General features: G+C 59.7%; 1 protein-coding gene across 3 annotated transcripts; it reads left to right on the forward strand.

The window, feature by feature from the left end:
• Positions 1–1,436: 1,436 nt before the first annotated feature.
• On the forward strand, positions 1,437–27,495 carry LDB1 (LIM domain binding 1). Of its 3 annotated transcripts, none has more exons than XM_030951128.1 (11): positions 1,437–1,672; positions 21,096–21,198; positions 21,794–21,838; positions 22,062–22,137; positions 22,372–22,474; positions 22,666–22,838; positions 23,069–23,191; positions 23,361–23,444; positions 23,756–23,879; positions 24,313–24,455; positions 24,824–27,495. In XM_030951128.1, exons 1-11 carry the CDS (start codon positions 1,648–1,650, stop codon positions 25,052–25,054), a joined length of 1,230 nt encoding a protein of 409 aa, XP_030806988.1. In that variant the 5' UTR covers positions 1,437–1,647; the 3' UTR covers positions 25,055–27,495. The 3 variants fall into 3 exon arrangements, with proteins under 3 accessions (XP_030806988.1, XP_030806987.1, XP_030806989.1); XM_030951127.1 differs by having other exon boundaries at positions 24,313–24,461; positions 24,824–27,493; XM_030951129.1 differs by lacking the exon at positions 1,437–1,672 and adding an exon at positions 11,975–12,017 and having other exon boundaries at positions 24,313–24,461; positions 24,824–27,493.
• The last annotated feature ends 410 nt before the right edge of the window (positions 27,496–27,905 follow it).

Raw genomic sequence — 27,905 nt, forward strand, 5'->3', positions numbered from 1 at the left:
GGCACAGGGCAACACCAGGCATTCCTGCTGGTTAACAAGAAAAACAAACAACAGCCAGAAAGGAATATGCGCATTCTACATCCCTGGCTCCCCTCCCTTCCCTCTCTGTTGTGACCACTCCCTGGCCAGGCACAGCCCGATGCTGCTCAGGGCAATCCAGTTTCAGCCTGTGCAGCACCCAGGGTGGGCAGCTTGCTCAGGGCTAATAGGCACAGCATGAAAAAGAGAGCCCAAAAACCATGTGATGCTTAAAGGACACTCCACTCAGTAAAGAGGAATGTGAGTCTCAGAGAGAAGAGAAGGCTTTGGCTCCCTGGGGCAGTTTGCTCAGCCTAGGATGCTGCTCCCATCGTGGGGCTGGAGCTGCATCTTGGCAGGGCATTAGAGGGACAGTGGTTGCCTCTGCAGACTGGGCTCTGGCCCTACAGCTGCTGTGCAGGAGCAGAGCTGCGTGGGGCTGGGCCAGGATCCCTGGTGAGGTCCTCTTGGGCGGGTGTCCCCAGAGAGACCCTGTCCGTATGGCACTCTGCTCCTTCTGCCCTGGCATCTCTCTGGCCCCCAGCCTCACCCGGGATGCTGTCACATCTCTCCAGCACAGGGTGCAGCACAGACCAGAGCAGCTCCCAGCCTCCTGTCCAGCAGCTTCTGCCATCCTCTGCTGCACAAGGCACAGCAATCGCTGGTCACACTCTCCCTGACTGTGCAAAGTGCTACTGGGAACCCCCTTCCTTACTGCCCTCCGGCCCTCTCTGGCCCCTTCCCTCCCACCTACGACCTCCACAGCGCCGTGTCTTTCCCGTGCCCCGGGGCTGGGGACTGGCAAGGTCCCAAAAAGCACAAGCCTTCAGCAGGCTCCTCCATGCGGAACAGCCGCGGCGTCCTCTGCTCGTCCCCACGGCCTCCCAGGTGGAAACCCCAACAAGCTGCCCTGCGACACCCGGGCGCTCATCGGCCACCCCAGGCGTGGGTCCCTGTGCACTCGCCCCTCCAGCTGAGTCCCCTTAGGCCCTGGGAAGAGCAGCCCCGGCCGGGGGGGGACGGAAGCCGCTACCCCCGGGAGCCCCGCAGCCCTGAGAACCCTCACCCACACACGGGGCTCTGGGGAGAGCGCTACCCCCGCTCTGACGGCCGCAAACCCCAGGGGGCAGCGCCGAGAGCCTCCTCAGAGCGGAGGGGGGAGCCTTCGTCCTTCCCTTCGTGTCCTCCCTCACGGACCCCCCCGGTCACACACCGGGATCCCCCCGCCCCTCACGGCGAGGGGGGAATGGATGGGGGGGGCGCGTGCGTGCGAGCGCGGCGGCGGCGAGCCGAGGGGGCGCGCACGCACGCAACACGCACGCGCTCGCGGCGGGGGGGAAACGGGACGCCCCGCGCACGCGCAGAGGCGCCCCCACCCGCCCGCCGCCGGCGCAGCCGCCCCCGCTCCCGCTCCACCGCCGCGGCCCCCGCCCCGACCGCCCCCGCCGCCGCTGCTCCTGCTGCCGCTGCCGCCGCTGCTCCGCCGATTCGCGGCGCGCCCGCCCGCCCGCCTCTGGCCGCGGCGCTACCCGCCGCCCGCCGCGCCGGAGCCCGCGGCGCGCCGCCCATGCGAGACCCCCGCGGCCCGGGCAGCGCGCAGCGACCCCCGGCCGGGCCAGGCATGTGAAGATGTCAGTGGGCTGTGCATGCCCTGGTGAGTGCGCGGCGGCGGGGCGGGGGCTGCCCCTCGGGCTGGGGTCCCCGCGGCATCGGGGCTGCCCCTCGGGCTGGGGTCCCCGCGGCATCGGGGCTGCCCCTTGGGCTGGGGTCCCCGCTGCATCAGGCTGGTTGGGGAGCTGCGGGCCACCTACGGGGTGGGGGCCCCGGTGGTGTCGGGGTCTGGCTGTGGGACTGGGGTCCCATGGTGTTGGTGTCGGGGTCTGGCTGTGGGGCTGGGGTCCCATGGTGTTGGTGTTGGGGTCCGGCTGTGGGTCTGGGTCCCCTAAGAATGGTTGCTGGGGTCCGGCTGTGGGGCTGGGGTCCCCGCTGCATTGATGTTGCTGTCCTGCTTTGTGGCTGAGATCTCCAGCTACAGGACTGAGGTCTCCCATGGCATTGGTGTTGGGGTCTCCATGGCATTGGTGCTTGGTGTCTCCGTGGCATTGATATTAGGGTCTCTTAAGGCATTGGTGGTGCAGTCCAACTGTGGGGATGGGTTCTCTATGGTATTGGTCCCTGGGACTGCATTGGTGCTGGGATCTGGCTGTAGGGCTGAGGTCTTCACGGTGTTGGTGCTGAGGTCTCCATGGCATTGGTGCTGGCATCTGCCACTGGTGCTGGGGTCTCTGTGGCATTGGTGCTGGGGTTTGGTTGTGGGGCTGGGTTCCTGGGGCATGGCTGCTGGGAGCTGACTACAACACAGGGGGCTTTTCAGTGTAGGTGCTGAGGTTTGGCCATGGTGCTGGTGCTGAGGATAAGCTATGGGTGTCACTAAGGTGTGGGGACTGGAGTCCTAGTCGCTATGGTGTGGCTATTGGGTCCAGCCATGGTACGGGCTGTTGGAATCCAGCTGAAGGGCTGGAGTCCCTAGAGCATGGACACTTAGGTCTGACTGTGGGATTGGAACCCCATGGCATCGGTGCTGCGATGTGGTTGTGAGGCTAGGACTCCATGGCATAGGTGCTGGGGTTCCTATGGCATGGATCCTGAGATCTGTTGGACTAAGAGATCTGGGACCCAAGAGCACATGGATGCTGGTACCAGCCTGGAACTGGGACCCCACAGGCAGAGTGCTGCAGGGGCATTGGGCAGGCATGCAGGTGGCACTGTGAAGAGTGACCCCAAAGTACCCCTGTGGCCAGAGCAATAGGTCTGTGGGGTGCCACAGCTCCCCGTGTAGATGTGAAGCACAGTGTCCCTGCAGAGGCTTGGCAGTGCTGCTGGTGGACATGGATGCTTATGGCCCCCCACCATGGCCATTGTGGGGTGTCTGCTGGAGAGCTTGTTCCTAATTCTGGAGCCTGCGGGCTGGCAAGGCTGCGAGACTACATAGGAGGTGTGATGAGTTAGTGAGGTCTCAGCACCCGGGAAGGTGCTGCTGCAGGGATACTCATCTGCATGCCTGGGCTTGGGGGCAGGTTTGGGGCAGCTGGCCTGGCTGCATCGCCTGCTGCTGCGTGCAGAACGTTGCTGTGCCAGGAACAAGGCAGGGCAGGGGTCTCGGAGGGCTGCTGGAACCTTGTCCAGCACCAGGTCCCCGTGGCGCTGGCCAGCAGACAGGGAGCCAAGTTTGGGGGGCCCTGGGGAGAAGGTTCTGCCATTTCCCTGGGCATCTGGCACATGGGGTCCCTGTGCGGGGACAGCAGGGATGCTCCTCAGCCCAGTTCCCGTGGCAGCATCCCTGTGGTCCCGAGAGAGGCTCCTGCTAGGCCAGAATCCCTTGCTGGGGGGCTGCTGGAGGCAGTGGGGCGCTGTGACAGCACACGGTCCCCGTGCCTCCCCCGGCGCCGCCTCTGCCGAGGGGTTTGCAGCTGGATGAGCGGGGTGGGGAAGGGGTGCCCCTGCGCGGTGGCCCCCGCCCCTGCACTGCCTGCGCCTCGCCGCCGTGTTTCTATGAAGCCAGGCGGCCCCTTCCCCCATCCTCCTCCTCCTCCTCCTCCTCCTCCATCTCCCACTGGAAGCTGCCAGAGCGCTGCTTCCTCAAGCAGAAAGTCACGTGAACCTCCCTGCGAGCCAGGCCGAGCAGCCACAGCACCCGCCCCGCAGGCACCCCGCACCGGGGGCACGGCACCCCTCCGACACCCGCAGCCTTGGCGGGGCTCCCGCCGCGGCGGGGCAAAGGCCGTGTGACGGCCAGCGGGGGGCCCCTTCATATTCCCCGGGAGCTGGCCCCGCGCCACTGGGAATGTCATCAGCATGTTGGTGGGTGCAAAGAGGGGGGTCCTCCCTCGATGGGGAGCCGTGGGGTCACCCCTCACCTGGGAGTATCCCTGTGGATGGCTTCATGTGTTGTGTCCCCCCCACGCCGCCCCTGCCCGCTGCCCCAGGGCAGGGAGGACACGAGGCTGCTGTGCAGTGCTGCCGTGCAATGTACATGTGCCCCCCGCGTCTTCCCCCGCTGGGGCTGGGTGGCACATCGAGAGCCTGCGCCCCCCTCCCCCTTCCCCTCCCCGGACTGTTTATCGGAATATAGAAAAAACAAGCTCTGCCGCTGGCCTCCTGCCAGCCAGAAACATTTAATGAGCCGCTCTGCCCAGGCTGCTCTTCAGGGCTGCATTAACTTGGAGGAGTTTCCTGCTTGGGAGCTGCTGCCGGGGGGGGGTTGGCTGCCCCCCTTCCAAGTTATGCCCTCCCAGAGGGATAATGTACTCCTTGCCATCCCTGGGGGTGCATCCTGCCCCACTGCAGCTCCTCTTGCATCCCTCCAGAGATGTTTCCCTGCTCCTTTCTTCCCCTCTGCAAGAGCTTTGGAGCAGGGAAGCTGCTCAGCTGGGAAGCTGGTGCACTCTTGTCCCCGAGGATAGTGGGGAGCTGCTGGGGCCAGTGCAGGCCTGAGAGGGGCTTTGCCCCCCACCTCGGATATGGAGAGGTGAGCAGCAAGAGCATAATGGGCTCGAGAGGAGGTGGCAGCGGCTGGGGCAGCAGCTGTCTGGTGCTCGTTCCGGTGGTGCTGTGCCCAGGGCTGCTTGGAGCGGGGCCGGCAGACAGGTCTTGGCATCCAGACCCCAGCGGGGCCCTGACCCCTGGGGGCACCTCTCACTCTCCCAGCATGCTCTGCACTTTCCTCCTTAATTATTTTTATTATTATCATTGTTTTTCCCCTGTAGTGATGGTGTCAGTGTAGGGGGGGAGGAGGGAAGCAAAACAGAGTGGAGCTGTTCTCCCTCCCTGCGGGGCTGGCTCCAGCTTCATGGCAGGGAAGCAACTTTCCCAAGGTCAGCACCTTCCCTGGGACACCTTGCAGAGAACTAGCCTGTGCACCCCTCTGGCTGGAGGGAGAGCTTCCCAAGGCACGTGCTTTGGGTCCTGGGATGGACACGACCAGCCAGGGCACGGCCCGTTGCCGTATCCCTCCCTTCTGCCGAGCTGGCGCCGTGCATCCCCCACTGTCACGAGGCCGAGCTGTGCCACATGCCTTCTGCGACAGATGCGCTGGGAAAGGGATGGCAGCGAGCGGGCTGAGTGCCGCGGCGGGGGGGCCAGGCAGCCCTGACCTCTGTGCGCTCTGGCTCCCAAACACCCCCGGGGTGCCTGGCACCTTGGGGTGCCCCTGGGCCTGTTGGGGAGGAGGGGAGCAGTAGGGGTCCCGAGGCCTCATTGTGCATATTGGTGTGCTCTAGTCCAGGCTTTCTTCATGCTACCAGTGATGTTTGGATGAAACGCGTTACTTGCCCTGTCCTCCTCAGCAGCGCAGTGCCTGACACTGATGCCGTGTGTGCTGCGTTGCCTGCCCACTTATGTCATGCTGTGGCAAAGTCGTGATGGGTTTGTGGCTGTCTGGTGCTCAGTGAGGGGCTTCCTCAAGGGTCCTGTTGTTGGTGTGAGGCACCATCACAGTGCTCCTTGGGGCCGGTGTGAGCTCACCCAGGATTTGCCCGGAGAATCCTGCATGGGTTAGTGCCACACCAATGCCAGCGGGTTCAGCACTGTGTAATTGCACTGGGCCCCAAGTTTATTTCAGGAATGTTGTTACCTGCTCAGCACAAACTGCTGTGAAAGCTGCTCCCTGGGGAGTGAGGGGATGCCCCTGGGGGATGGGACCTCCAGGGCTGGGAGGTACCCTTGTGGCCAGGAATGTGCTGGCCAGGTGACTGTGTGCCCCCAGGCAGGATTGGAGCTCAAGTGTCCCCTGCCCATCCCTTTCGGGTCAGATCACTCGATTTCATGCCACCCTCTCCTCCCCCACTCTGTTCCGGGATTCTCCCGCCATATCCATGTTGCTAGAACACGAGATGCATGGCTCTGCCTGGTGTGCCAGGAGCATGCTGGGACCGTCGTGCCCATGCACAACAACTGTTGGTGTGTCCTGGTGCACCAGCTGCACTGTCAGCGAGAGCCCCCAGCTCTGTGCAGGGTGGCACTGAGCCCTGAGGCTGCTGTTGTGCACGGTGTGGGTGCATCCCTGGGCCTGGGGAGCAGTGGGTGTGGGGACAGCTCCCCGGGTGGTGGGGTGCAGGCAGGATGGGGCTGGGTGACCGTTATCAGCTGCCCGCAGGCTGCGGCTGTGGTTTCCTGCCGGTGCTGGGGGGAGGGTGCTGGGGAGCAGGCAGGGCTGCCAGGGGGCTCCTGTGCCCCACCTGGAGCGGGATTAGTGGCAGTAGTCTGCCCCTCTCCCAGGGTCTCTGCTGGGCAGGGTTGGGGTGGCTGCAGCAGGGGTGATGCTTGGCAGGTTTTTGGGAAGTTCACTGCTGTGTGCTCATGGGGGTGTGGGAAAGTGGGCTGTGCACCAGTGTTGGATGTCCCTTTTGAGCAGGGGTGCTGGTGGAGCTCAGGAGTCTCTAAAGCTGTCAGGCCAGCCTCCCAGTGCAGCTCACCCCCTTCTCTCCTGGGCAGGTCATGGATGGGGATGAACGTTAAACCCGAGGCGTAATCTCCGCTGTGGCAGGCGCTGGCCCCTGTCCAGCCCTGACCCGCCCTGCCCACAGGGCGACTGATAACGCCCTGCCCGCACCCCTCTGCTGCCATTTCCTTTGGGGGGCCCTGTGGCATGTAGCTCCAGCCCCCCTTTTGCACGGTGTCTCTCTGCTCCGGCTTTGTAGAACCCGCAGTCAGGTAGCAGAGCTTACCCTGCACCAAGGTGACAGTGCCTGTGGCCCAGGATGGACTCATGGTTGAGAGGGTGGCACGCAGGGGGTGGAAGGGCCCCTACTTTCTGCAGGAGCAGTAGCCCCAGGCCCTCTACTACACACCAAGGGACGGGTGTTGTGTGTGCAGCCAGGTTTCTGCAGTACAGCCCAGGTGGCTGTACATAGTGATTGCAGCCCAAGCCAAGCTGGGACGTTGTTGGTTTTGGGTGGACCATTCTGCAGCAGCCAGTTGCACCAACCTCTGCTCTGCTGTGTGCATTCTCCTCCAAACAGGGTCTTGTGCAGCCTGGGGGTCTGCCTTCCCGGGCAGAGGTTGCCCCTGCTTGCTCTGAGTAGCTGCAGGGTGGTGGGTGCCAGCTTTTGCCTACACCAGCTCTTGCCTCCCTACTAGGAGCCCATGGCAGCTCATGGCATTGCAGGCACGCAACTCTGCTGGGCATGGGGCAGGTCCAGGCACCCCAACCTGCCTGCTTCAACTGGCCCAGGGCGGGTCTGGGGTGAGCCCGGGGCAGCTGCGGGCAGGGGCAGGCAGGAGCACGGCAGCGGGAGCTCTCTCCCTGCCGGGGATGGCAACGCAGAGCTGCTGGAGGAGCTGATGTGGTGCAGCGTTGCATGGAGTTGGGAATGGGGGTGCTGCATGGGTACGGGGAGTGCCAGGCTGCCAAAAGTCCTTGTGGAGGGGCATTTCCCTGCTGAGGCTGGGGAGATGTCGTTATGCTCCTCCCAGCTTGGTGCCCCTGCCAAATCCTTTGGGCAGCCACGGCATGCCATCGTCGCTGCCAGCGCGTGCGCAGCAGGAGGCTTGGACGGTGGCAGGGTTCCCCCCCAGAACCCCAGGCTGCCCCCGAGTGGCATAGATGGGGCTCTGTGTCAATCCCTACAGGAACTGGACCTGGAGCTGTGAGAGCTGCCATCACCATCCCACCGTGGCCGTGTCCCTGCTTGGCCTAGCTGGTGGGGAGGAGGCAGCTGCTAACAGGAAGGACACGCATGTTAGCAACAAAAACACGGCAGTGAGAGGAAGCAGAAGCAATGCATTATTGATGGAGCTATTTGATGCTGCTATATTCGGAGAGCTGCTCTGGAGTGTTCAGCAGCACCGTGTGGGGGGGTGGCAGGAGGTGGGCTCAGCTGGTGGAGTTACCTGCTTTGAGTCAACCATGTACAGCCATGGCCCTGTAAGATGTCCCTTACCTTCTCCCAGAGGAGCTTCTAGTGTGGGAGGGCACAGTGACATGTGCGTACCAGGAGGGATGGCAGCCTTAGTGGGTGGAGGTTTGGTGGGTGGCAGCTCCTGACTATGTAAATCTCTTATGGATGCCAAGGGTCTTCTGTGGCTTGGGAGACAAGAGTGAAGGAAATGCAGGGGGAACAGTGGGCCAGGAACCAGGGTGCTCTCTGACCAAGGCTGAGTTCCTGTAGTTGCAGGGCTGAGTGTTGAGGATTCTGCTTTGGTTGTCTTTGAAGCAGCAATGCCTGTCCCTTGTTGGTCTTCTTGAGGGACAGAGGGCAGGCACAGGATGCTGGGACTGTGCAGTCATGCTGCACGTCACCCCCTCCCTGCTGTGGGTTCCCAGGCCAGGAAAGGGGCTGTAAAACGAACCATTCTTGTAACATGAGAGAATCCACCTGGAGGTTGTGGAGGAGCCTTAAAACCCTGCAGCTCTGGCAGGCTGGCCCCGGGCTTCTGCAGAGGAACTGGGGCTCACTGCTGTGGGTGGCTCTGCTGGGGATGAGGTCTCGCAGAACGTGCATTGCGATGTCTCAGGGACAGCACAGGAACACTGTAGGGCATTTCTCTGTGCTGGTGCCACGGGGAAACCCCATTCTAGCAGGATGTGCCAAAGTTTGCTTGTGGACTGCCCCTTCCCCTTAGAGCCTTTGGGCAGCCCAGTGGTGCTGAGGCTGACCCACGACGCCAGAACAAGGTGTGATGTGAGGGTGGACACCCCATGTGAACCTTATGCACTCTGGGGTTCTGCACCCCACTGTAACCTTTCCCCACATCCTCTTGTTTTGGAGAGGACAGGCACCGATGCATACACTTGGTTGCTGCTTGTCCACTGCTCACATATTCAAATTGATTTCTCTGTCCCATGCAGGATGCTCAAGATGTGGCCCTATAACTTCTCATCCTACTCTGGCAGCTTTTTCCCAGCCCCTTGGCTTATTTCTGCCTCTTGGTGTCTGGAAGTGGTTCTGGCTTTGAAGGGTTAATCCCAGGAGCCCCCAGGATCTGCTGCCTGCCTGGCATGACTCACCATGTAGTTTCCAGCCTCCCCCAAACCTCCTCTGGAGAGATGGATCTGTGGCTTCTCCAGCCAAAAACAGGGGCCCCTCCTGCTCCAGAACTCCCTTTTTATCTGGTCATGCATAGCTTTAGGGAGGAGAGAAGCCCCTCCTTGAGAAACAGGAAAGCAAAGCATATTTCTGTTTGAAGGATGGTAGGATTTGCGGGGTTGGCTCTTGTGTTCTGGAAAGGGGGGGCTCCAGGATGCATGCAGTGCTGCAGACTGCATCTGCATGCGTGCAATGGTGCCCAGGTCTGGCTGCTCTTTGGACAAGTCCATGAGGTTTGGAAGTGCCAGGCCAGTCTGTCTCCCGGTGCAGGCTGTGCTGTTTGCAGAGCTAGCAGATTTTTATTATTATTTTTTATGTAAGCGCGTGTCCGCGGCCCTGCTCTAGGCCTGCGCTTGCCAGGGCCCTGGCCGGGTGTCAGTGTGAGCATGCCCTGCCTCCTGCCCTGCTCGCCTGGGATCCCTCAGGCTCCCTCTGCGGGCACGCTGAGCCATGGCCACAGGGATCAGAGACACCTGGGTGTCTCCTGGCTACCCTGGTCCCCACTGGGCTCTTCCCCTCCATTTCCCTGGGATGAATCCCTGTGCTCACTCCTGCTCCCGAGCTGCTGCCAGCTCCCTGGGCTGAGACCTGTACCGGCGTTGGATCAGGGCTGGACTTTGGGTACACCAGGCAGGCATGGGGCCCTTGCTAGGGGGAGGGTGGAGGCTGTGATCTGGGGGATGTAGTGCCCTAGCACAAAAACTGGGTAGCCCTGTGCTCCCCTCACTTGAGCACTTGGTGGGGAAGGGGCTCCCCCACACCGTTGCTGCCACACACGCTTCCCAGCTGCATCCCAGCCCTTCTGCTCTCCATCCAGCATCTATTTAATTATTAACTCGGCTATAACCATAAACAGCTGGGGCTGCTGCAGCCACGTGGACCAGTCCAGCGCTGTCGTCAGAGCTGAGCAGGGACACGTGAGCAGTCCCGGAGGGCTGCTGAGCCCCGGGATAAATTGCTCCAGGCATGTTTGCTGTGGATGCATGGGGCCTGGGGATGAATGGGGGCTGCTCTCTGATCCCCTGGCCATTGCACTGGTGCCAGGAGTCTCTAATATGGAGACAAAGTGACCCTTTTTTCACTGTTTTGCAGTAGCAGCGTGGTGTTCAGTGCTGGTGGGTGGTTGTGCCTTGTGCGTCTTTGTGCCTGGAGTGGGAATGGGGTGCTGGGAAGGTGGACTGTGTTTAATGGCAGTCTTGGCCAGGAGGGCTGTGCCATCCCGTAGCTGTCACCAGCATTGCAGCCAGCACTTTTTTTGGCCTAATGATGGTGGGGGTCAGCATGCTGCAGCCCCATCTCACCCAGTGCCACAAGATTTGGGCTGTCAGGAGGACAAGGCAGTGAAGGGCTGGCGTGATGGGGCACTCGCAGCATCCCTGTGCCCAGTTATCCAGGTACTGACAGCACGGGCACCTCCAGCTGCATGTGCCTTTCACAGAGTAGGGTGTCACAGAGGTTTTTAGCTTTACAGTGAGTTTTTCTCTCTGTAAATCTGGGGTGTACAAAGAGTTTTGGTCTATTTAGCCATGTGGCTGTGGAAAATGATACTTTCAGGGTAGCCTTCAAGAGGAAGGGGAAATCATGGTGGTGCAATGTGGAGCAGGACAGGGTTGGAGCCTACTCAGCCAGTGAATGTGGGGGACAGGAGTGAGGGGATGCTGCCTGTCCCTCTGCAGCCCTGGTCCCAGACAGCCACGTACCTGGGGAGCAGGGGGCTGTCCCCACTCTTCACGTGCAGGGCTTTGGGGGTGCACAAGCATGGAGGGGAGGAAGCCCCCAAAACCTCATGAATGAGGTTTTGCACCAGCCATGTCTGCTCTGTTGGGTGGAGGGGTGTGGGGGGAAGCAAGTGTTCTTGGCAGGATCCGACTGGTTGTACCTGCATTACCCCAAGGCTTGGGGAGGGGATGAGGTGTGGGCCTGGCCCTGCAAGCAGGGGGATGTGGGAGGGTGTGCATGCCCCAGGCACGGGTGCACACCCAGCTGGGGCTGTGCCGGGAGGCCTTTGGGAAGGCATGCGAGTGCATGCCAGCCCATGGGCCTGAACAGCAGCCCTTGTGTGCCGGGTGAGCTGTACCAGCACACGTGTGTGTGTGTGTGTGTGTGTGTGTGTGTGTGTGTGTGTGTGTGCGCGCGCACACTGAGCCCCTGGGCTTGCCGGCTGGGCTGGCAGCAGAGGTCTGTGCCAGTCTGACTTGCCAGGGCAGGAGAAGCTGCAAGGGGCAGATGCGGGGCAGAAGGGGAATGGGAAAAATGGAATTTTTTTTATAACGGAAATGTTCATAATGGATTTTTTCTAAATCTCCTAACTGGAAGAGGTTGCAGTTTTATCAAGGAAAGGAGACCCTGGGGGTATGATGGCAATTGCAAACTGGAGCATTTTATTTTTCATCCCCCCTCCCAAACAAACCGGTTGTAATTTTCTTTTCTCGTCTGAAACTGTGAGAAAGGGAAACAACTTTCAAAAAGAAAAAAAAAATCCTGAAAAAACTTCAGACACCCCGAAACCAAGCTAGGGAAAAGGTCTATTTTTATTCAAACTTTCGGAGTAGGGAAAGAATCCTTGCCCCGGCGGGTGCCGAGCTCCTCAGCGGGACGCGGCTCCCTCATCCCCATCCCGGGGAGTGCCTGTACCGGCACCGGGCGGGGGGGGGACAGCTCTCCGGGGGCCCCCTTTCGGGCGTCACCGCTGGCCCGTGGGCCCCCGGGCGGCGCGGGGCGGGGGAGCCGGTGCGGGGGGAGCGGGCCCCGCTGCCGCCGCCGCCGCCGCAGCCATTGTGGTCCCGGCCGCGGCGCAGACAAAGGAAGCGCCCCCGCCCCGCCCCGCGCCCCGCCCGCCCCGCCCCGCGGCGGCCCCGCGCCGCCCGCCCGCCGCCGCCGCGCCGCCGCCGGACCCCCGCCCGCCGCCGCGCCGTGAGTCACCCCGCCCCCCCGCGCCCCCCTTCCCCCCGCGCAAGTTTCCCGGTCCCCCCCACCCCGGTGGCGGCCCCGCTCGGGCGGCGGAGGTGAGGGCCGGGGTCCCGCCTGCGCCGCCCCCGCGTCTGCGAAGTTGTGCGCGGCCGCACCGCGCCGCCGCTCCCCACTGGGGCCCCGTACGGCCCGGGGTCCCCGCGGCAGCCCCCTGCCCGCTCTCTGTTCCCCCGGCCCGGCTCTCCCTGTCCTCAGCTCCTCTCTCCCTCCTCGGCTTCCCTCTCCATCCTTATCCAGTTCTCCCGTTCCCCATCCCTCCCCAGCTGCTCAGCGCATCCTTGGCCCCTCAGCTCGTTCCCTCCCCTCCAGCTCCCATGTCTGGCCTTCCCTTCCCTGCCTGTGGTGTTCCTCCCGTCCCCTGGCTCCCCTTTCTTTCCACCATGTATTGGCTTTTGGAGCGGCACCCCCAGCCTGGTGGGGTGCTGCCAGCAACCCCCATGCCCTGCTGTGCCCTGCTCCATCCCAGCCCGCAGCTCCCTTTGTTCTTCTCCGGGTTCCTTCCCCTGCCGAAGCCCCTTGACAGCTGCCCCACGCACTCCTGGTCACCCTGCCTGTGCTGTCACGGGGTTTACAGGGCCAGTGCCTGGCTCTTGGGGATGCTCGCCTGCTGCACCTCACTGCTTGCTGCAACTTCATCCTTGCTCGCAGCTCAGAGGGTCCCACCAGCCTCCCACGGGTGCAAGGGGAATAAAAGGTCCAAGAGGTGCAAACAGATGAGGGCCACACATCTTTCACAAGCTGCCTTGCTGGGTGTCCAGGCTCAGGGGGCTGTGTGCATAGGGGGCTCATCCTCCCTGGCAGACAAAGCGCTGGCTTTACCTGGGCCAGCCAGAAGTGGGGATCAAGCTGAGGGTGAGCACAGCATCCTTGGCAGTGGGGAAGCCTCAGTTTAGGAGTCAGCATGCATGCCAGAGCTGTGGAGGGGTGTCTTAGCTTGGCGGGTGTTTTCCTGGAGCCCCTTTGGTAGAGCCTGCTGTGGTAGGCTGCCCTGATCTTGAGTGTCTGGCCTAGTAGTCCCTGCCAGCCCGCCCGCTAGGGATGGGTGATAAGCACTCCTGGGGCTCCCTTGGCTTAGGCAGCCCCCAATCCCATCCCTGCAGCCTTAGCTGGCAGGCATCATGGCAGGAACCTGCTGAGCAACTGCTGTTCCTAGCCAAAGCCAGTGCCGCAGCAGGAGCCAAAACCAGAGGTGTCAGCCACTCTCAGGGTGAGGTGTGAGCAAAGGGTTCCAAGGCTGTGGGGGTCTAACAAGGAGTCACCTTCTCGGGGCACACAGTGTGCACTTACCCCACACTGCAAACTGTCACCTGCTTTCTTCTCACCAGGAGGGTCTGAGCCTGCTCGAGGCTGGGCCGGGCAGGTGTGAGAGCAAACACCCCTTCCCAGGGTCTTCCCAGTTGTTCTCCACGTGCTTTCGGTAGCACCTTGTCTGAGCAGTTTTGCAGCGACTCCTCCAGTGCTGGTCAGGTGTCAGCTCTTACTGCTTCTGTTGCAAGTACTGGTAAATATCAGTGTCCTTGTTCCTTTCTTTAGGTTTTGGAGTGTTCTCATTGTGGGGGAATTTTGGTTTGAACTGAATATGGTCTTTCCACTCCTGATGCTGTAGAAATCCCAGGTTTGTGATCTGAGCACCCCTTAAAGACTGAGTAGTGCTGAGCAGAATGACATAAAGTTGTGTTGCCTCAAACTGGAAAACTTGTGATCCAAGGGGGACAGGCTGGTGCTGGAAGGTTTGGTGACACAAAGGTTTTGCTGCCGTTTGGTGACTTTTCTCCTCACCAGGAGCAGGTCACAATCCATGTAAAATAGGAAGAGGGCAGTGAAAAGCCACAGAAGTTCTGGTGAAGCAAAGATGCCCCAGACTGGGGACCTGGCCCCTCTTTCAGCTTCTTTTCAGAGAGCAGCAATAGCTGGAGGTCCTGAGCTTGCCCAGCTTCTCAGGATGCGGGAGCAGAGGATGATATGGACCAGTCCAGCCCCAGGACTCCATTCCTGTTCCATGGCTGGCAGGATAGCAGCAGTGCCTGGCCCAGAGTGGTCTCTCTCAGTGTGCCCTCTTTCATGTGCTTGCAGCTCTGCACTGGCGTGAGCTTGATATGTCCATTAACAAGGCAAACCTGAAGTCCTGTGTGGTGGCAGAGCAGGATAGCACTTCTCCTGGCCCTCTCCCTTGGAAACCTCCCGTCCTCTGGGTGATCTGGGGACAGAGTGCTCCTGCTGCTGTTTGCTCTGTGTGTGTGTTTGTGGGTTGTCACGCTTGCCGCAGTGAGGTTTGCTGCCCCGTGGGTTGCTGTTGTGTCGGGTGGAGTTGTAACCAGGGATGCTGGGGTAAGAGTTCCCTGGGGCTGGGTTCCTCGTGCCTTCAGGAGAACAGGTGTGCTTGACCATACTGTGTCCTTTTGCTTCCTGGGGTTTTGACCCCGTCCTGCACTGGTTGTCCAAAGGCCTGACGCCAGTGGCAGCACGTGCTGCCTGTTCAGAGGTGGGAGTCCTGCAACCACTGCATTTGCCCTGTCCCCAGTGCTGCCGGCAGCCTGCCTGTCCCTTGTTCAGCAACTCCCGTGTTGCCTTTTAACCAAGCACTGAGAGGAGAGTTCTGCCTGAGCAGGAGGGCAGAGGCTTGCCCTGGCAGCTCGAAGAAGCAATGGAGGTGCTTTGTGGGCTGCACTGAGGAGATTCCCACCATGCTCGCACTGTCCCTCCTCTCCGCGGGCATCTGTGAGTGGTCCAGACCTTGTTGCAGGCGCTGCACACCAGCGCCATGGTTTGCCCCCGGGCGCACGCTGCCCCAGCGAGGCCAGCTGGATCCTCGCCGCGGGAGTTATCCAGCTTTTTTCCCCCCTCCGGAGCGGGCGTCTGGCCGGCTGCCAGGGCTACGGGGCTCCACCTAGGAGGCAACATGGAGCAAGGCGGCCGGCGGCGGCAGGGCGGCCGTCTCCGGAGACTACGCGTCCCAGCGTGCAGCTCTCGGCGCCTGGCAGCGGCAGGGAGCGAGGGGAGCGATGCATCCCGGGATCGCGGATCTCCATGCGCCACGTGGGGCTGACAGCCTCCTGCGCTCCGAGGCGGCAGCGCTGGGGGTCCTGCCGGCCCGGGGGATCGCTGTGCGTCCCCCTCTCTCAGTGTAAGCACAGACCTCGGCCTCTTGCTGTCACTTCCCTGCACTGTGGCTCTCGGCTCCAGCTCTCCTGGGCAAATCTTGTCTCTGTGGAGGGCTGCCCTGAGCAGCAAGCTCACAATACCATGCAGAGCTGTGTAGTTTTGCTCCACCATGTGCGTGGCAGGCAGGCAGCTGTGAGTGGGGATGTTGGCTTCATGTTCTGCAGGGCCATCGGCATGGTTAGCTATAACTGAATTATACTGTGTTGCCGCAGAGCCTAGAAAACCTTTGATGATGAAAATCCTAGTTTGTCAGGAGGCTTTTATTCTAGGTATGCTGACAGGGGTTTTTTTCCAGCCCCACGGTTCCCACACGACATTGTTTGCCAGTGCTGCACCGATGCGTGCTGCAGGAGGGATGTGAGAGTGGCAGGGCCCCAGGGTGAAGGAGTCTGGGAGAGAGGGAAAGTGTCTGAAAATTTGAAAGGTGCATTTCTGAGGCTGAAACCAACAGCGTTTGATTATGGATCATCTTTGAGACAGTGAACTGAAAGGAGTAATTAGGGACAGTGGGATATTTCCCTGAGAGTTGCAGGAAATGATTGCCTCGTGGTAAGTTGATAGTAGTGGAGCTGAAACTGGGTTATCTGTGGGATTGCATCTGGGGCTTGCAGCCGTGAACGTGATTCAATTTTCTGGCTGTTTTGCAATTGGCAGGGTGTGCTTTTCTCCCTTTTTCCCTCCTGGAGAATTCCCCGTCTACATGTCTGAATCATCTGAGGAAGAAAATTGGAAAGGGGAGACTCCTCCTTTCCCTAGACGCTGCAGGAGACCCTGAACCCTGGCAGAGCTGGGGCTGTGGGACTACGCTGAGCCCTGACCTGCAAATCCACATCCCAGACAGGTTCTCCTCACCTGATGCTTTCAGATAGCACTGCTTTGCAGCCTACATCAAGATTGTCACTTTGTAATAATTAGCTGCAGGTAATTGTCCCTTCTCTGGCTCTGCCCCCTAAATTTGTGACCCTGTGTGCAGAGAAGAGCACCCTTGGGTTCAGATGCTTTGTGTGCTGCTGTGGGGGAGTTTTGCACTAATTCTGCAGGATTTGACCTGGAGCTGAGACACCATGCACGTGGTGTGGTGTGGGCAAGGAGGCAGCTTGTGGTCCAGATAAGCTCTGTGGATGGCTCAGATGTGCAGCTTGGGAAAAGTGAGAGAGCAATCCCTGCATGCAGGTGGTGATGCAGGTTTTGCCTTCGGACACGTCAGGGCCAGGCAGTGTCCTGGCTGGTGTCAGCCTCTGGATGCCACTGAGTCTGTGGCACATGGTCTCCTCCAAAAGTGGTATCTCCTCTTCCCTGGAGAGCCCAGCCTCGTGGGAGCTTCACCTTCACCAGTTGTGCATTTTTAAAGCAATTGGGATTTCTGCAAATTGATATTGTCACTGATAATGTCTCAAGCCGTGTCTTGGTGGGTTCCACTTGGGCTTCTGTGGGCTTAACAACAGCATCGGAGTTTGCAACTGGCCTCTCCCAATCCCCTCTATTCCAAAAAAAGGAGAAAGAAGAGGTGAAGGCAGGCTTGTGGGGGCAGACCATGGTCTGCTCCATGTGCCTCTGCCTGTCCCAGTCACTCTGAATACTTCGTGTTTGCCTCCCAGCCCTGCCAACTCCCCGGACACCAGGCACTGTCACTGGGCAAAACCACGTGAATTATTTGAGACGCTGCCCTGCACCCAGTCCCAGATACCACCCTCATGCCAGCGGTACTGGCCTGGGAAGATGTATTTCTTCCCCTATCAGGGTGCCCACACCCCATCGAGGCAGCCGTGCGAAACAATGCCGCTATTTACACTTCAAAACCTCTTTAGGCAGCACGGAAGCAGGCACGGAGCATTCCGGGAAGCACCAGCCCGGCTGGCCTCTCTTCTTCCCGGGCTGCTGGGAGGAGCAGGACACTCCCCGGCTGAGCTGTAACCCCGCGGCCCCTTTCAAGCCCCACTTCTTCATTTTTTTCCATCATTTATGTTTTTAGCCTCTGCCTTGTTGGTGAGCTTTGCTGCTTACAAAGAGAGCACACTGGCTGCCCAGACAGGGGTGGCTCCTGTCTGGTAGGGGGGCACTGGTTCCTGCCAGCAGTCACAGGTGTAGGAGGAACAAGATGATGCTGCTTTGCCTTTGTCCTCAGCAGTTCTTTGCTCTTTGATGGTGAACTGAAGTTATGGGATTTCAGGCAGGGCTTTTCTCTGCTTTCCATGTCCCCTGCCCAGGCAGGCAGCTCCAAGGTGCTGGTCTCAGCTCACAGTACCCTGCTATCTCCTGGCTGTGTTGGCTCTGTGAGGTGTCCACCGTGCTTTTGGTGCCTTGGGAAATCTGATGTTCCCCAGCTCTGTGAGCTTGGCTAGGATGTGAATCATTCCTGCTCCAGCAAACCCACTGGAGAGTGCACCAGAAGGGCTGATAGTTCACAAGCAGGAACAGCAGAGGAGAAGGCATGTGGAGGGTTGGGCAGTGCTGGGCTGTACGTGAGTCACGGGCAGAGTACCTGCCTTCTGTTCCCTGGGCGGGTGCCCACCTGGAGCTGTTGACTTGCCCACGCTTTTGCAGCAGGTCTGTGGACCTGGCCTCAGCTGAGGATGCTGAGCTGTGAGATCCCTTCCCGGGGTTCCCTTCTCCTGCACCTCCACGCTGAGGAGGAGCTATGGAGCCTCCCTCCCACCTGGCCACGAGCACTGTGCTGTTTGCCCAGACCTGCCTGGGCTGGTAGCTCACCAGCTGCAGCGTCAGCCTGATTTTTTCCCTTGCTGAATATTTTTGTGTCGCTGGGCCAGCACCTGTGAGCAGCCACAGGGAGCATCTCCTGTTGCCTCATGTTCCACAGGGGCGTTTGCATGCTCAGCCACCAGGCAGCATCCCTGTTTGCATCAAGCCTGCCTGCATCACCAAGCCTGCCCAGGTCCTGTGCTCACTGCAGGAGGCAGAGCAGGGGCATGCAGAAACAGCAGCTTGGAGCAGGTGCTTGGGACAGGCCACATCCTGCGTGTCTGTGTCGCTGCACCTGGCTGGACAGGGCTTGCAGGCAGCTGGGGCAGTATGAAGAAAATAGGTGGTGATGGAGGGATGTCCTGGACCAGGCAGCGTGGCCTGTGTGTGAGTAAAAGTTGGAGTTCCTGCTGCTGTAAAGTAATTGTGTTACTTCATGTAATGTGTGTAGTCTGTCTACAGTGAATGTAGAATTTGGACAACTTGTATCAAATCCTAAGGCTGTTGTTAGTGTTATTTCAAACCACAGAATCCAGTGACATATTTTACGCTGCATTAAAAATAATACTTGGTCAGGATGCCAGTCTTGCTGAGGTCACATAACAGGCTTCTCTCCACTCTCTAGGTCCTGGCACAGGTCACTCAGAGCTCCAAAACCAGAGTGTCTCCATATTAACCTGCTGGGAAAGGCCCAGGATGGAAATGGAGGCTTGGGTAGAAGTGATGGCCTGGCTTGTCTTCTGTCCCATCTCCAGCAGCAGGGAGCTTGGGAGGAGCATGAGAAGCACAATGGATGGAGAGTGATGTGTCTCCCTGGTCTCACCATGCCAGGAGACCTTCCTGCACCCTGAAAAACAAGATGGGGACTGAGGATAGCAAGAAGCCTTGGGAATTTAGTTTTCCCATGTCTCATCAGTGAATAAAAACAAAGAATTGAAGGATGAGACCTGCTGGGTCTGATTTTTTCCTGCCCCTCAGGATGTGATGACTAGAAACAAGCAGTGCATCAGCCGCTGCTGTCTCTGCCTAATGAATTGGTTTGTTTTCAGCAGAAGTTTAGGAGTTTTGGGAAGTTTCCTATGTGCTGAACATGCTTCAGTGTCGTGTTGTATAACAACAGAATGGAGGAAATAGAAATGGTGTGTTTCTAGTACAGTTTGGGCTGAATTATTGTCTGTTAGGCACAAGTTGATGTGGATAAAGCAGAAAGCAAAAACTCCTCTGCAGCAGCAACTGACTAGCACTGAACTCCCTACTAAAAATTGTTTTATCTATGAAAACATTCAGTAAGAGCAAGGGGCCGACATTGTTAGCAGCCGTATGAGAAATTGTGCCATGTCCCACTTATCCTCACTGCAGGCGGGCAGGAGTGGCAACAGTGAGCCACGGCTGAGTGGCTGGGCTGGCTCCAGCCCCACAGGACTGGTAGATCCTGGTGAGTGCTGGAAAGAAGCTGGCTTCAGCTGCTATGGGGAAATGTGGTGAAAAGGCCCCAAGAAAATCAAGAAGTAAAAGCATTTCCCCCGTTGCAAGTTGGATTTAATGCTCAGGAGGTGACCCCTTCTCTTTTTGACCAGCCCTTGCTCAGCAGTTTGTGCAACCCCTGTGACTGCTGACTTGGGGTCCCAGATGGCTCAGCAGGGGCGAAGGTGATGCCTTGGTTATTCACCTCTGTTGGCTAATGAGCTCTTTGTTGCAACAAGCTGGACATCTTGGGTCCCTGTGCTGGTGGCACTGCTTTCCTTAACTCTGGTGCTTTTTATTCCCCTCCTGTATCCGTCGTGGTCGAGCTGCTGCTCCGATGCTGTCCCGGCACCCTTCTGCACAGCGTGGCCGTGGAGCCCAGAGTGGCAGAGGTGTGCCTGGCGCCTCTGGGACGCTTTCCTCCGCTGCCGGCTTTGCTTTCTGCAGTACCGAGTGGCAATCCTGGCACTTGGTGGGCGTTGGGAAGTCCTGTCCCAGGGCTGTGTGCAGGCAGGAGCTGATGGGGATCCCGCCTTGGCCCCGGCTGCCGCAGTAGCCCGGTGTGGCACGGCACGGCCGGCTCCGGGGCCCCGCCTGCGGCGGGACGGGGCAGACGTGTCTGTGCTCGGCAGGGCCGGCTGAGCCGGTGGAGCCGGAGCTGCCTGGCAGCTCGCCCACTGCTGCGCCCCATCCAGGTCAGCCGTCTGCCCGCCTGCCTGCCGGCGGGGAGGGAGCCGCGTGCCTCAGCAGCATCCTGGCGCAGCGTGCCGGGTCCTGCCGGCCCCGTGGGGCTCGGGAGCGGTGCTGGCAGCCGCTGCTCCCGGGAACCTGCCCTTGTGCTGCCAGTGGGCTGGTGAGTGTGCGAGCTCCTGGCTGCCCCTAAGGAGCCTGGATGGGGCTGGCTCTGCCCGGCATACCTAATGTCTCCTATTGGCAGGTCTGGGGGCCCCCAGGTTGCTTTCAGGATGTGTGCTGGTTTCACACCTCGTGTGTGCTCCGTTGCAGACCCCATCACACCCCATGCCCCTCTCTGGGCTCTTTGTCCTTTGCCCTGGTGGGCAGTGAGGCTTTGGGGTGGTTTGATCACAGCTGGGGGCTGGCGTGTGGGATCTTTCTGTCCGCCTGCATCCGGGTGGCCACTGGCCTGCCTGAGCGGCAGATGGTGGCTGCCTGGGGACCCGCCATCCATCCCTCTGGGCAATTATTCACCCGTCACCATGACGATAGAAAGGTCAGCAAAAAGATCCTGTGTGATTCCCGGGTGGGTCGGTCAGTGGGATTAGGAGCAGTGTGGGAGGGAGGGCTAGGGCCCAGCCAGCCCCTCTTCAGGCTCACCAGCTGGACTGTCCCCCTTGGGCACATCCCCAGAGCCCAGCCAGCTGAGAACTGACGAACTTTGGGTACCACTGAGAAACCCTTGGGATGTGGTTGGGCCCCTCTGGCTGCTGATCCTGAGAGATCAGGCTTGACCCTGTGAGTTCCATCCTGCACAGGGGAGGCCTGGAGCTGTGTGGGATGAAGGGAGTAGGCTGACATCTGGGGGGAAGCAGAGGAGGGATGGGGCTGTGCTGATGGAGGCTTGACTGGTACATTCTTCTGCCTCCTCCTCCTCCTCCTCCTCCTCGCAGCAGCAGTGTGTCTCTCCTCACAGGGTGCCCCCGACTGACCCATGCCCTCCCCCCCCTCTCTCTCCAGGCTGTTCCTCTAAGTCGTTCAAGCTGTACTCGCCAAAGGAGCCCCCGAACGGCAACGCCTTCCCCCCCTTCCACCCAGGCACCATGCTGGATCGAGATGTGGGGTGAGCTGGGGCCCAGGGAGGGGTCTGCAATGTCGAGGACACTCTGCAGTTTGCACCCCAGGGTCTCTGTGTTGTGCTTCCCAGCAGCAAACAGAGACTGCAGTGCATAGAGTTCAGTTAGCACAAGAGCAAAGAGGGAATTGGAGCAGGCACAGGTGTTAGTGGTTGAGAATGAGTGATATTTGGAATGAAGGAAGCCTCCAGGTCCTGAGCTCTGTCAGGCCAAGCCCTTTGCCTGACTAAGCCCCTGAAATGACAGGGAGCCCTCCCAGCTCCTGCCTAAACAACCCCTTCTTCACTGTCTGTCCTGCCTGGCACCAGTCACTGCTGCAGAAGAGCTGGGTATGTCCCCAAGGAGCAGTTGGCTAGGTCTCAGGGGTGGAGGAGCCAATGCTGTGGGATCAGAGCCCAGTTTTGGGCTACAGCTCACCCCATGGGGCTATCAAATATTGGCAGCCAGAGTACAGTCTGCACTGTGGGGAGTCACTCAGCTCCAGTGAGCCTGACTGCCTGCTGTAGCCAGGGAAGTAGGAGCTGTGGTGAGCAGGGAGATCCCTGCTAGCACTGACATGCCTGCATCTCTTTCCACTGCTAGACCTACTCCTATGTACCCACCGACGTACCTGGAGCCTGGAATCGGGTAAGCATGGGGGGCTGGTGTGGACCCTGCTTGGGGGGGAACTCGTGCCTGTGGTGGGGGTGCCTCAGCAGGGCCAGCATGCTGCCTGGCTGGGGCTTTTGGGAGGATTGCTCAGACTCTGCCAGCCCTGGAGGGGCTGTATGTGTTCCCCATGTGGGCACAGGACCCCTCCACACCCTGTGGCTGCCTTCCCCTCTGATGGCTTGCTGTGCTCTCTGGGCAGGAGGCACACGCCGTACGGGAACCAGACCGACTACAGGATATTTGAGCTCAACAAGCGGCTGCAGAACTGGACAGAGGTAGGCAGCTGGGAGGGTGAGGGTTGGCCAGGGCAGTATTTTGGCAGAGGGGGCCCCCACCGCCTTCTCCCACTTGTGGCCGTGGGACAGGGCTTGTCACCCCCATCCCTGAGCACTCAGCTTGGAGCGCAGTCTTCCCTGGGTTAAGCACATGTCTGCTGTGCCTGGCAGCCAGTGTCTGTCTGTCTGTCTGTCTCTCCACCCTATAACTTAGCATCTCTCTGCTATCCCCAGGAATGTGACAATCTGTGGTGGGATGCCTTCACCACAGAGTTCTTTGAGGATGACGCCATGTTAACAATCACTTTCTGCTTGGAGGATGGACCAAAGAGATACAGTGAGTACCACCTTGAGCCCTCCTTCCTAAGGGCATTGTAGCAGTTGTGTGCTATGGGGGATGTGGGTAGGGTGTCAGAGCTTAGCTATTTCCAGCCAGAAGGTATGGGGGGACCCTCTTAATGTACATTCCAAGGAACATCTGGATGAGCTGGGTTTACTGACCTTATTTTCCTCTTTCTCCTGCTGCAGCGATTGGCCGGACTCTGATTCCCCGTTACTTCCGCAGCATCTTTGAAGGGGGAGCCACAGAGCTGTACTACGTGCTCAAGCACCCCAAGGAATCCTTCCACAACAACTTTGTCTCGCTGGACTGTGACCAGTGCACCATGGTCACCCAGCATGGCAAGCCCATGTTCACCCAGGTACTGACAGCACCTGCAGCTTCTGCTGCTCTCCTGCCTTGGTTTCTTGTGCCCTCTTGGTGGCTACAGTCCCACGGGGCTGTGCATTTTGGGCTCGTGGGTATGGCTTCTGTAAGAGGCAGAGGCAAGCCACTGTGAGTGTGTTCCAGTGTGCAGCGGGGGTTCCCAGGGGGTCTGGGCTGGGGGAAGCTGGGGCAGCCTGTGCCTGACCCTGTGCTCTCCCCACCCAGGTGTGTGTGGAGGGGCGGCTCTACCTGGAGTTCATGTTTGATGACATGATGAGGATAAAGACATGGCATTTCAGCATCCGCCAGCATCGAGAGCTTATTCCCCGCAGCATCCTTGCCATGCATGTGAGTATAGCTCCAGGAGCTCCCCTGGGCATGAACGACACAGGGCTGCTGAGCTCCTCAGGCTGCCCTGCAGGTGGGGGACCTCAACCCAGTCACGTCACAGGCCAGGGCACGGGAGGGCTGTTCCCAGCCTGGATGCAGCTAAGCCTTCTCTCCCTCTCACTCCTAGGCACAGGATCCCCAGATGCTGGACCAGTTATCCAAGAACATCACACGCTGTGGGCTCTCAAACTCCACACTCAACTACCTCCGAGTAAGTGTGCGAGGAGAGGGGGTTTGGAGCTTTGCAGCTCGGCCATGTCTTGTGCTCTCAGCTGCCTGATGCCTGGCTGCCCTGGGGTGTGGGTAGGCTGCAAGGCTGGCTTTACAAAAGGGGTCTTGCAGAGGGGCTGTAGAGGGCTATGGGGCAGTGGGTCTGCCAAATCCCACAAACTCACAGCATGGCTTGGGTCATTGCAGCACAGACGCCTGCCTGTAGAGGTGTAGGGTTAGGGTTATGGGGTCTCCATTTTGCTGAGGCTCGGAGCATTGCAATCTAACCCAGAGTCTGTCTGCTCTCTGCAGCTCTGTGTAATCCTAGAACCAATGCAGGAGCTCATGTCACGGCACAAGACCTACAGCCTCAGTCCCCGGGACTGCCTCAAGACTTGCCTCTTCCAGAAGTGGCAGCGGATGGTCGCTCCTCCCGGTGAGTCTCACACTGCCTGCTCTGCTGCCTGCTGGGACTGCCTGCTCAGGCCCTGCCTTTGGTGCAGGCTTCTCCAGCCTCAGAGCTGTACTTGGCTTTGTTTCATAAGGCTGGGGGTGGTGAACCAGGCATTTGGCTTCTTTCTATGCTGGTCTGCCTTCCCAGTGGGGCAGAGCAAGGCTGCAGACAGCCAGTGCTCCGTGCCTCGAGGCTGCCAGCTGCTAGTGGAAAGCAAAGCAGGGATGGAAATGTTCCTGCCCCCTCACCTGTCCTCTGGTCTGGGAGGACAGCAGAGCTGTGGAGGTGAGGAGGGTGGTGATATAGCCTGGAGGGGGAATGTGTTCCTTGAAGAAATGGGGTTTGCATAAAAGGGCCCGGGGGCACCAACTTCCTCTTGTTGGGACTGACCATGTATGTCTCCATCCTTCACCAGCCGAGCCAGCACGGCAGCAGCCCAGCAAGCGCCGGAAAAGGAAGATGTCGGGGGGCAGCACCATGAGCTCTGGTGGGGGAAACACCAACAACAGCAACAGCAAGAAGAAGAGCCCAGCCAGCACCTTTGCCCTGTCCAGTCAGGTACCTGTAAGCATCCCGTTTCCATTCTCTCTTCCTGCTCTGGGGTGGAGGGGAGGGTTCTCTGCCCCTGCCCCTGGGAGCTGCTAGGGGGAGACCCCCAGGGACTGCCTATCTGAGCCACCCCAGTTCTTCCCATGTGGTGGGGAAAAGAAGGAAGGGATGTCCCAGCTGCCTTCCCTGAGTCCCTTTGCTCTCCTGCAAGGGAGCGAGGATGTGTTTGCCCCACTCAGTGCCCAAGCTCAGGTTCTGCAGTGGAGAGGAGGAGGTGGCCCTGCAGCTGGGGAAAGGGGCTGCGCTGATGAGAGGGGGGTCTAGCGGCCCAGGCTCCCCCCACCTCGATTATGTTTCGGGACCGTCTCCCCTTTCAGGATGTGATGGTGGTAGGCGAGCCCACGCTGATGGGGGGGGAGTTTGGGGACGAGGACGAGCGCCTCATCACCCGGCTGGAGAACACGCAGTTTGACGCCGCCAACGGCATCGACGACGAGGACAGCTTCAACAACTCGCCAGCGCTGGGGGCCAACAGCCCCTGGAACAGCAAACCGCCCTCCAGCCAGGAGAGCAAGTCAGAGAACCCCACGTCGCAGGCGTCGCAGTAACGGCCCCCCCGCCGCCCCGTGGACTCAGTCCCAACCAATCTACCTGTACATTTGCAACGGAGAGTGACTGGGAAGCGGCGAGGTGCCGGGGGCGGATCAGCGCCACGTGAACGATGGGGTGCTCGGCCCGGGGTGCACGCCAGGCAGGCAGCCCCCACCGTCACCCCCGCCGCCTCCCCGCACCCCCACGCCTGCCTCCCCGACGGACCCCAGGGCAGGGGTGGCTTTCCAGGGCCGTAGCTTCATTATTCCCCCTCCGCTCTTCTTTTCTGCTTCATGCCCAGAGAGCTTCTCATCCCTGTCCCAACATGCCCAACCCCTCCCTGCCCAGCGAGGGGGAATTAGTGGGGAGGTGTTGGCAGCGGCTGGCGTTACCAGATGCCATGTGTTGGGGTCTGGCACAGCGCAGAGACCCTCCTCCTCCCTGGGCCCTGTGGTTGGTGTTTGCTGAGCAGCCACTTGCAGTGGGGTTGCACATCCCCTGTCCAAGGTGGGGCTGGTTGGGAGGGGCAGTGATGGAAAGCCTTCCCTGTGCCTCGGGCTCTGCCACAGAGCTTCCTCCTGCCAGGGTCAGATCCTGCAGTGCTGGGATGGTGTTGAGGATAGGGCCCCGTCGCATTTTCCCACTCTCCTGCACCTTCCCCTTCCCCTTGCTCCCCAGAGTGAGGGCGCAGCACAGCCATGGGGGGACTCTTGTATATAGGAAGTGCGTGGTGGGGGGCTGGGGGAGCACGGAGGACCCGCGGCTCTGCTGGAGCAGCCGGTGCCCTTGTTCCCTGCCTGCAGCCCCTGTGTTTCCCTCCACCTTGTGTGAGTCTGCCTGGGGCCCCTTTGCAACCCCTGGCTCCTGGTACCTCCTACTTTTGTCTTTTTTTAAGAAAAAAAATAATATTATTAAATTGTAAGTTTAAAAAAGAGAAAGAAAAAAAAAAATGGAAAAATACCCCTCAGCCCCCTTGCCCATTCCCCCCCTCCTGTCCTGAACCCTTTCACCCTGTCCTGACTTTTGTACAGGCTTCTTCTCTTGGAAGTCTCATTTTATATCCAGTTCGGAGAGCTTCAAACCAAGGAGAGACTTTGCAGACTTCCTTTCTAATCCCTCCAGAGGCCGGGGGGGCAGCCCTCCGCCTCTCTTCTCAATGTAAATCTTGTGTGCTGTTGTCCCTGCTCCCCCCTCGGGTTTGTGTACCTCGTGCTTGTACATTTCCGCGCTGTAGACAGTGTGTACGATACTGTTCTTTCAATGTGTTATCACTAGAGCAGGTGCCTCCATTGATGTTAGGGGAAATGACGAGAAAAATAATAATTTTTGGGGTTTTTTTTTGGTTTAAAAAAAAAAAAAGAGAAAAAAAATAATCCCTTCCAAGGCTTTTTCCAAGGAGAAGATGGGAGGTGCCGGGGGAGGGTGTTTGTGCTAATTAACCAGTTCACCCCAGCAGCCTTGGAGTGGGGTTTTGCGGGAAGGTGGGAGTCTGGGCTGCCTGTGGGAACCCCCTGGCATGCCCCATGGTGGGGTTGCAGCAAGTGCTGCTGTGGGAGGGGACTGCCCTAGTGGGGGTATAAGTGTGTGTAAGAGTGTGTGTGCGAGAGGTCTGTGTGTCTGTCTGCGTGTGTAAGGGAGCCTGGGGCAGGCAGAGCAGCCCTGAAGTTTGAGGGAGTGAGGGGTGCACTCCATTCTCTCTGTCAGACACCCCCAGTTCCCTGCTGGGGATCCACAGTCTGTGTCCCACTGCCCCATGGGGCTTGGGGCTGGCAGGTGTCACTGAGGGCCTGCCTGTGCCTGGGGCTCTGGCTGCTGCAGGGGTGCTGCTAGCAGCCAATGCCTTGCCCACTTGTGGGTGAGACTGCAGGAGGTTGATGAGATGGGGTGGGCGTTACCCTGTGTGTCCTCTCCTTTTGCTGTCCCTGTGGCTGGACAGGGAAACAGAGCCTTGAGTCAGCCCTGGTGTGATCTCAAGCTGAAGACCCCTGGAGAGATGCCTGTGCTGGCTCCTGGGCCCCTCCATGGCAGGCCGGAGCTGGAGGGCTCAGCCCCTCAGACCCCCAGGCACAGGGGTCCCCACAGCCCCTTTGCAGGCAGGGGTGGGAGCCCAGTGTGGCAGGGAGGGGGGCTCTGCATCACAGTTAAGGTACGATTCTCCATGCCATGCTGCACGGCTGCTGTGGAGGGTGCAGAGCCCTCACTGCCATGGGCACACTGTAATGCCTTTTTGTTTCCTTTTTTTTTTTTTTTTTTCCCTTCCTGCCCTCCATAGTTTGTGCCATTTATGAGTCATGTATGGTACCAATAAAATGACTTTTCGGTTTGAAGCTGTCCTGGTCACTTACATCTGAGCATGGGACCAGGCTGACGTGGACAAGGCAGAGGGGAGTTGTCCCCTCATGTCCCTGGTACGCTGGCAGGGAGTGTGGGCACAGGGCTCACTGTGTTCCCTCGATGATGCTGGCCTGCCCCTGCCTGCTGGTTCCCAGGCACGGCACAGCTGGCTCACTGCCGTGCCATGGAGAGCAGAAATCCCAGCAAGGGTAAGGTACTGGGTTGCTGGGAAATGGCCCCAGTCCCCCAGGCAGAGCAAACAAGCAGCTCGAGGCCTGCCAGGACACCAAGGTGATGGGCACATTCCCTGGGGAGCAGTGGGGGCTGTGTAATCCTGCCTGGGAGCAGGGCAGGAGCCGCTGAGCAGCATGGAGGTGTCCTGGGGGGAGCAAAGGAGGGACAGGGGACTATAACAACCTCCTTCCAGAAGCTGGGGTGCCCTGTGCCAGCTTTATTAGGGATGTGGGGGAAACCATGCTTGTAAAACAGGGCTGATGCAGCAGAGGGTGAGAGCAGGATGGGCCTGTATCTTCC

This window comes from Camarhynchus parvulus, chromosome 6 (genome assembly GCF_901933205.1).
Source record: "Camarhynchus parvulus chromosome 6, STF_HiC, whole genome shotgun sequence".
Classification (NCBI taxonomy): Eukaryota; Metazoa; Chordata; class Aves; order Passeriformes; family Thraupidae; genus Camarhynchus; species Camarhynchus parvulus.

Coding starts and splice junctions, on each gene's coding strand:
- LDB1 (XM_030951127.1), top strand. CDS start 1,648: ATGTCAGTGGGCTGTGCATGCCCTG. Junction 22,839..23,068: donor GCAAGCCCATGTTCACCCAG/GTACTGACAGCA, acceptor CTCCCCACCCAG/GTGTGTGTGGAGGGGCGGCT. Junction 24,462..24,823: donor CCCTGTCCAGTCAGGTACCT/GTAAGCATCCCG, acceptor CTCCCCTTTCAG/GATGTGATGGTGGTAGGCGA.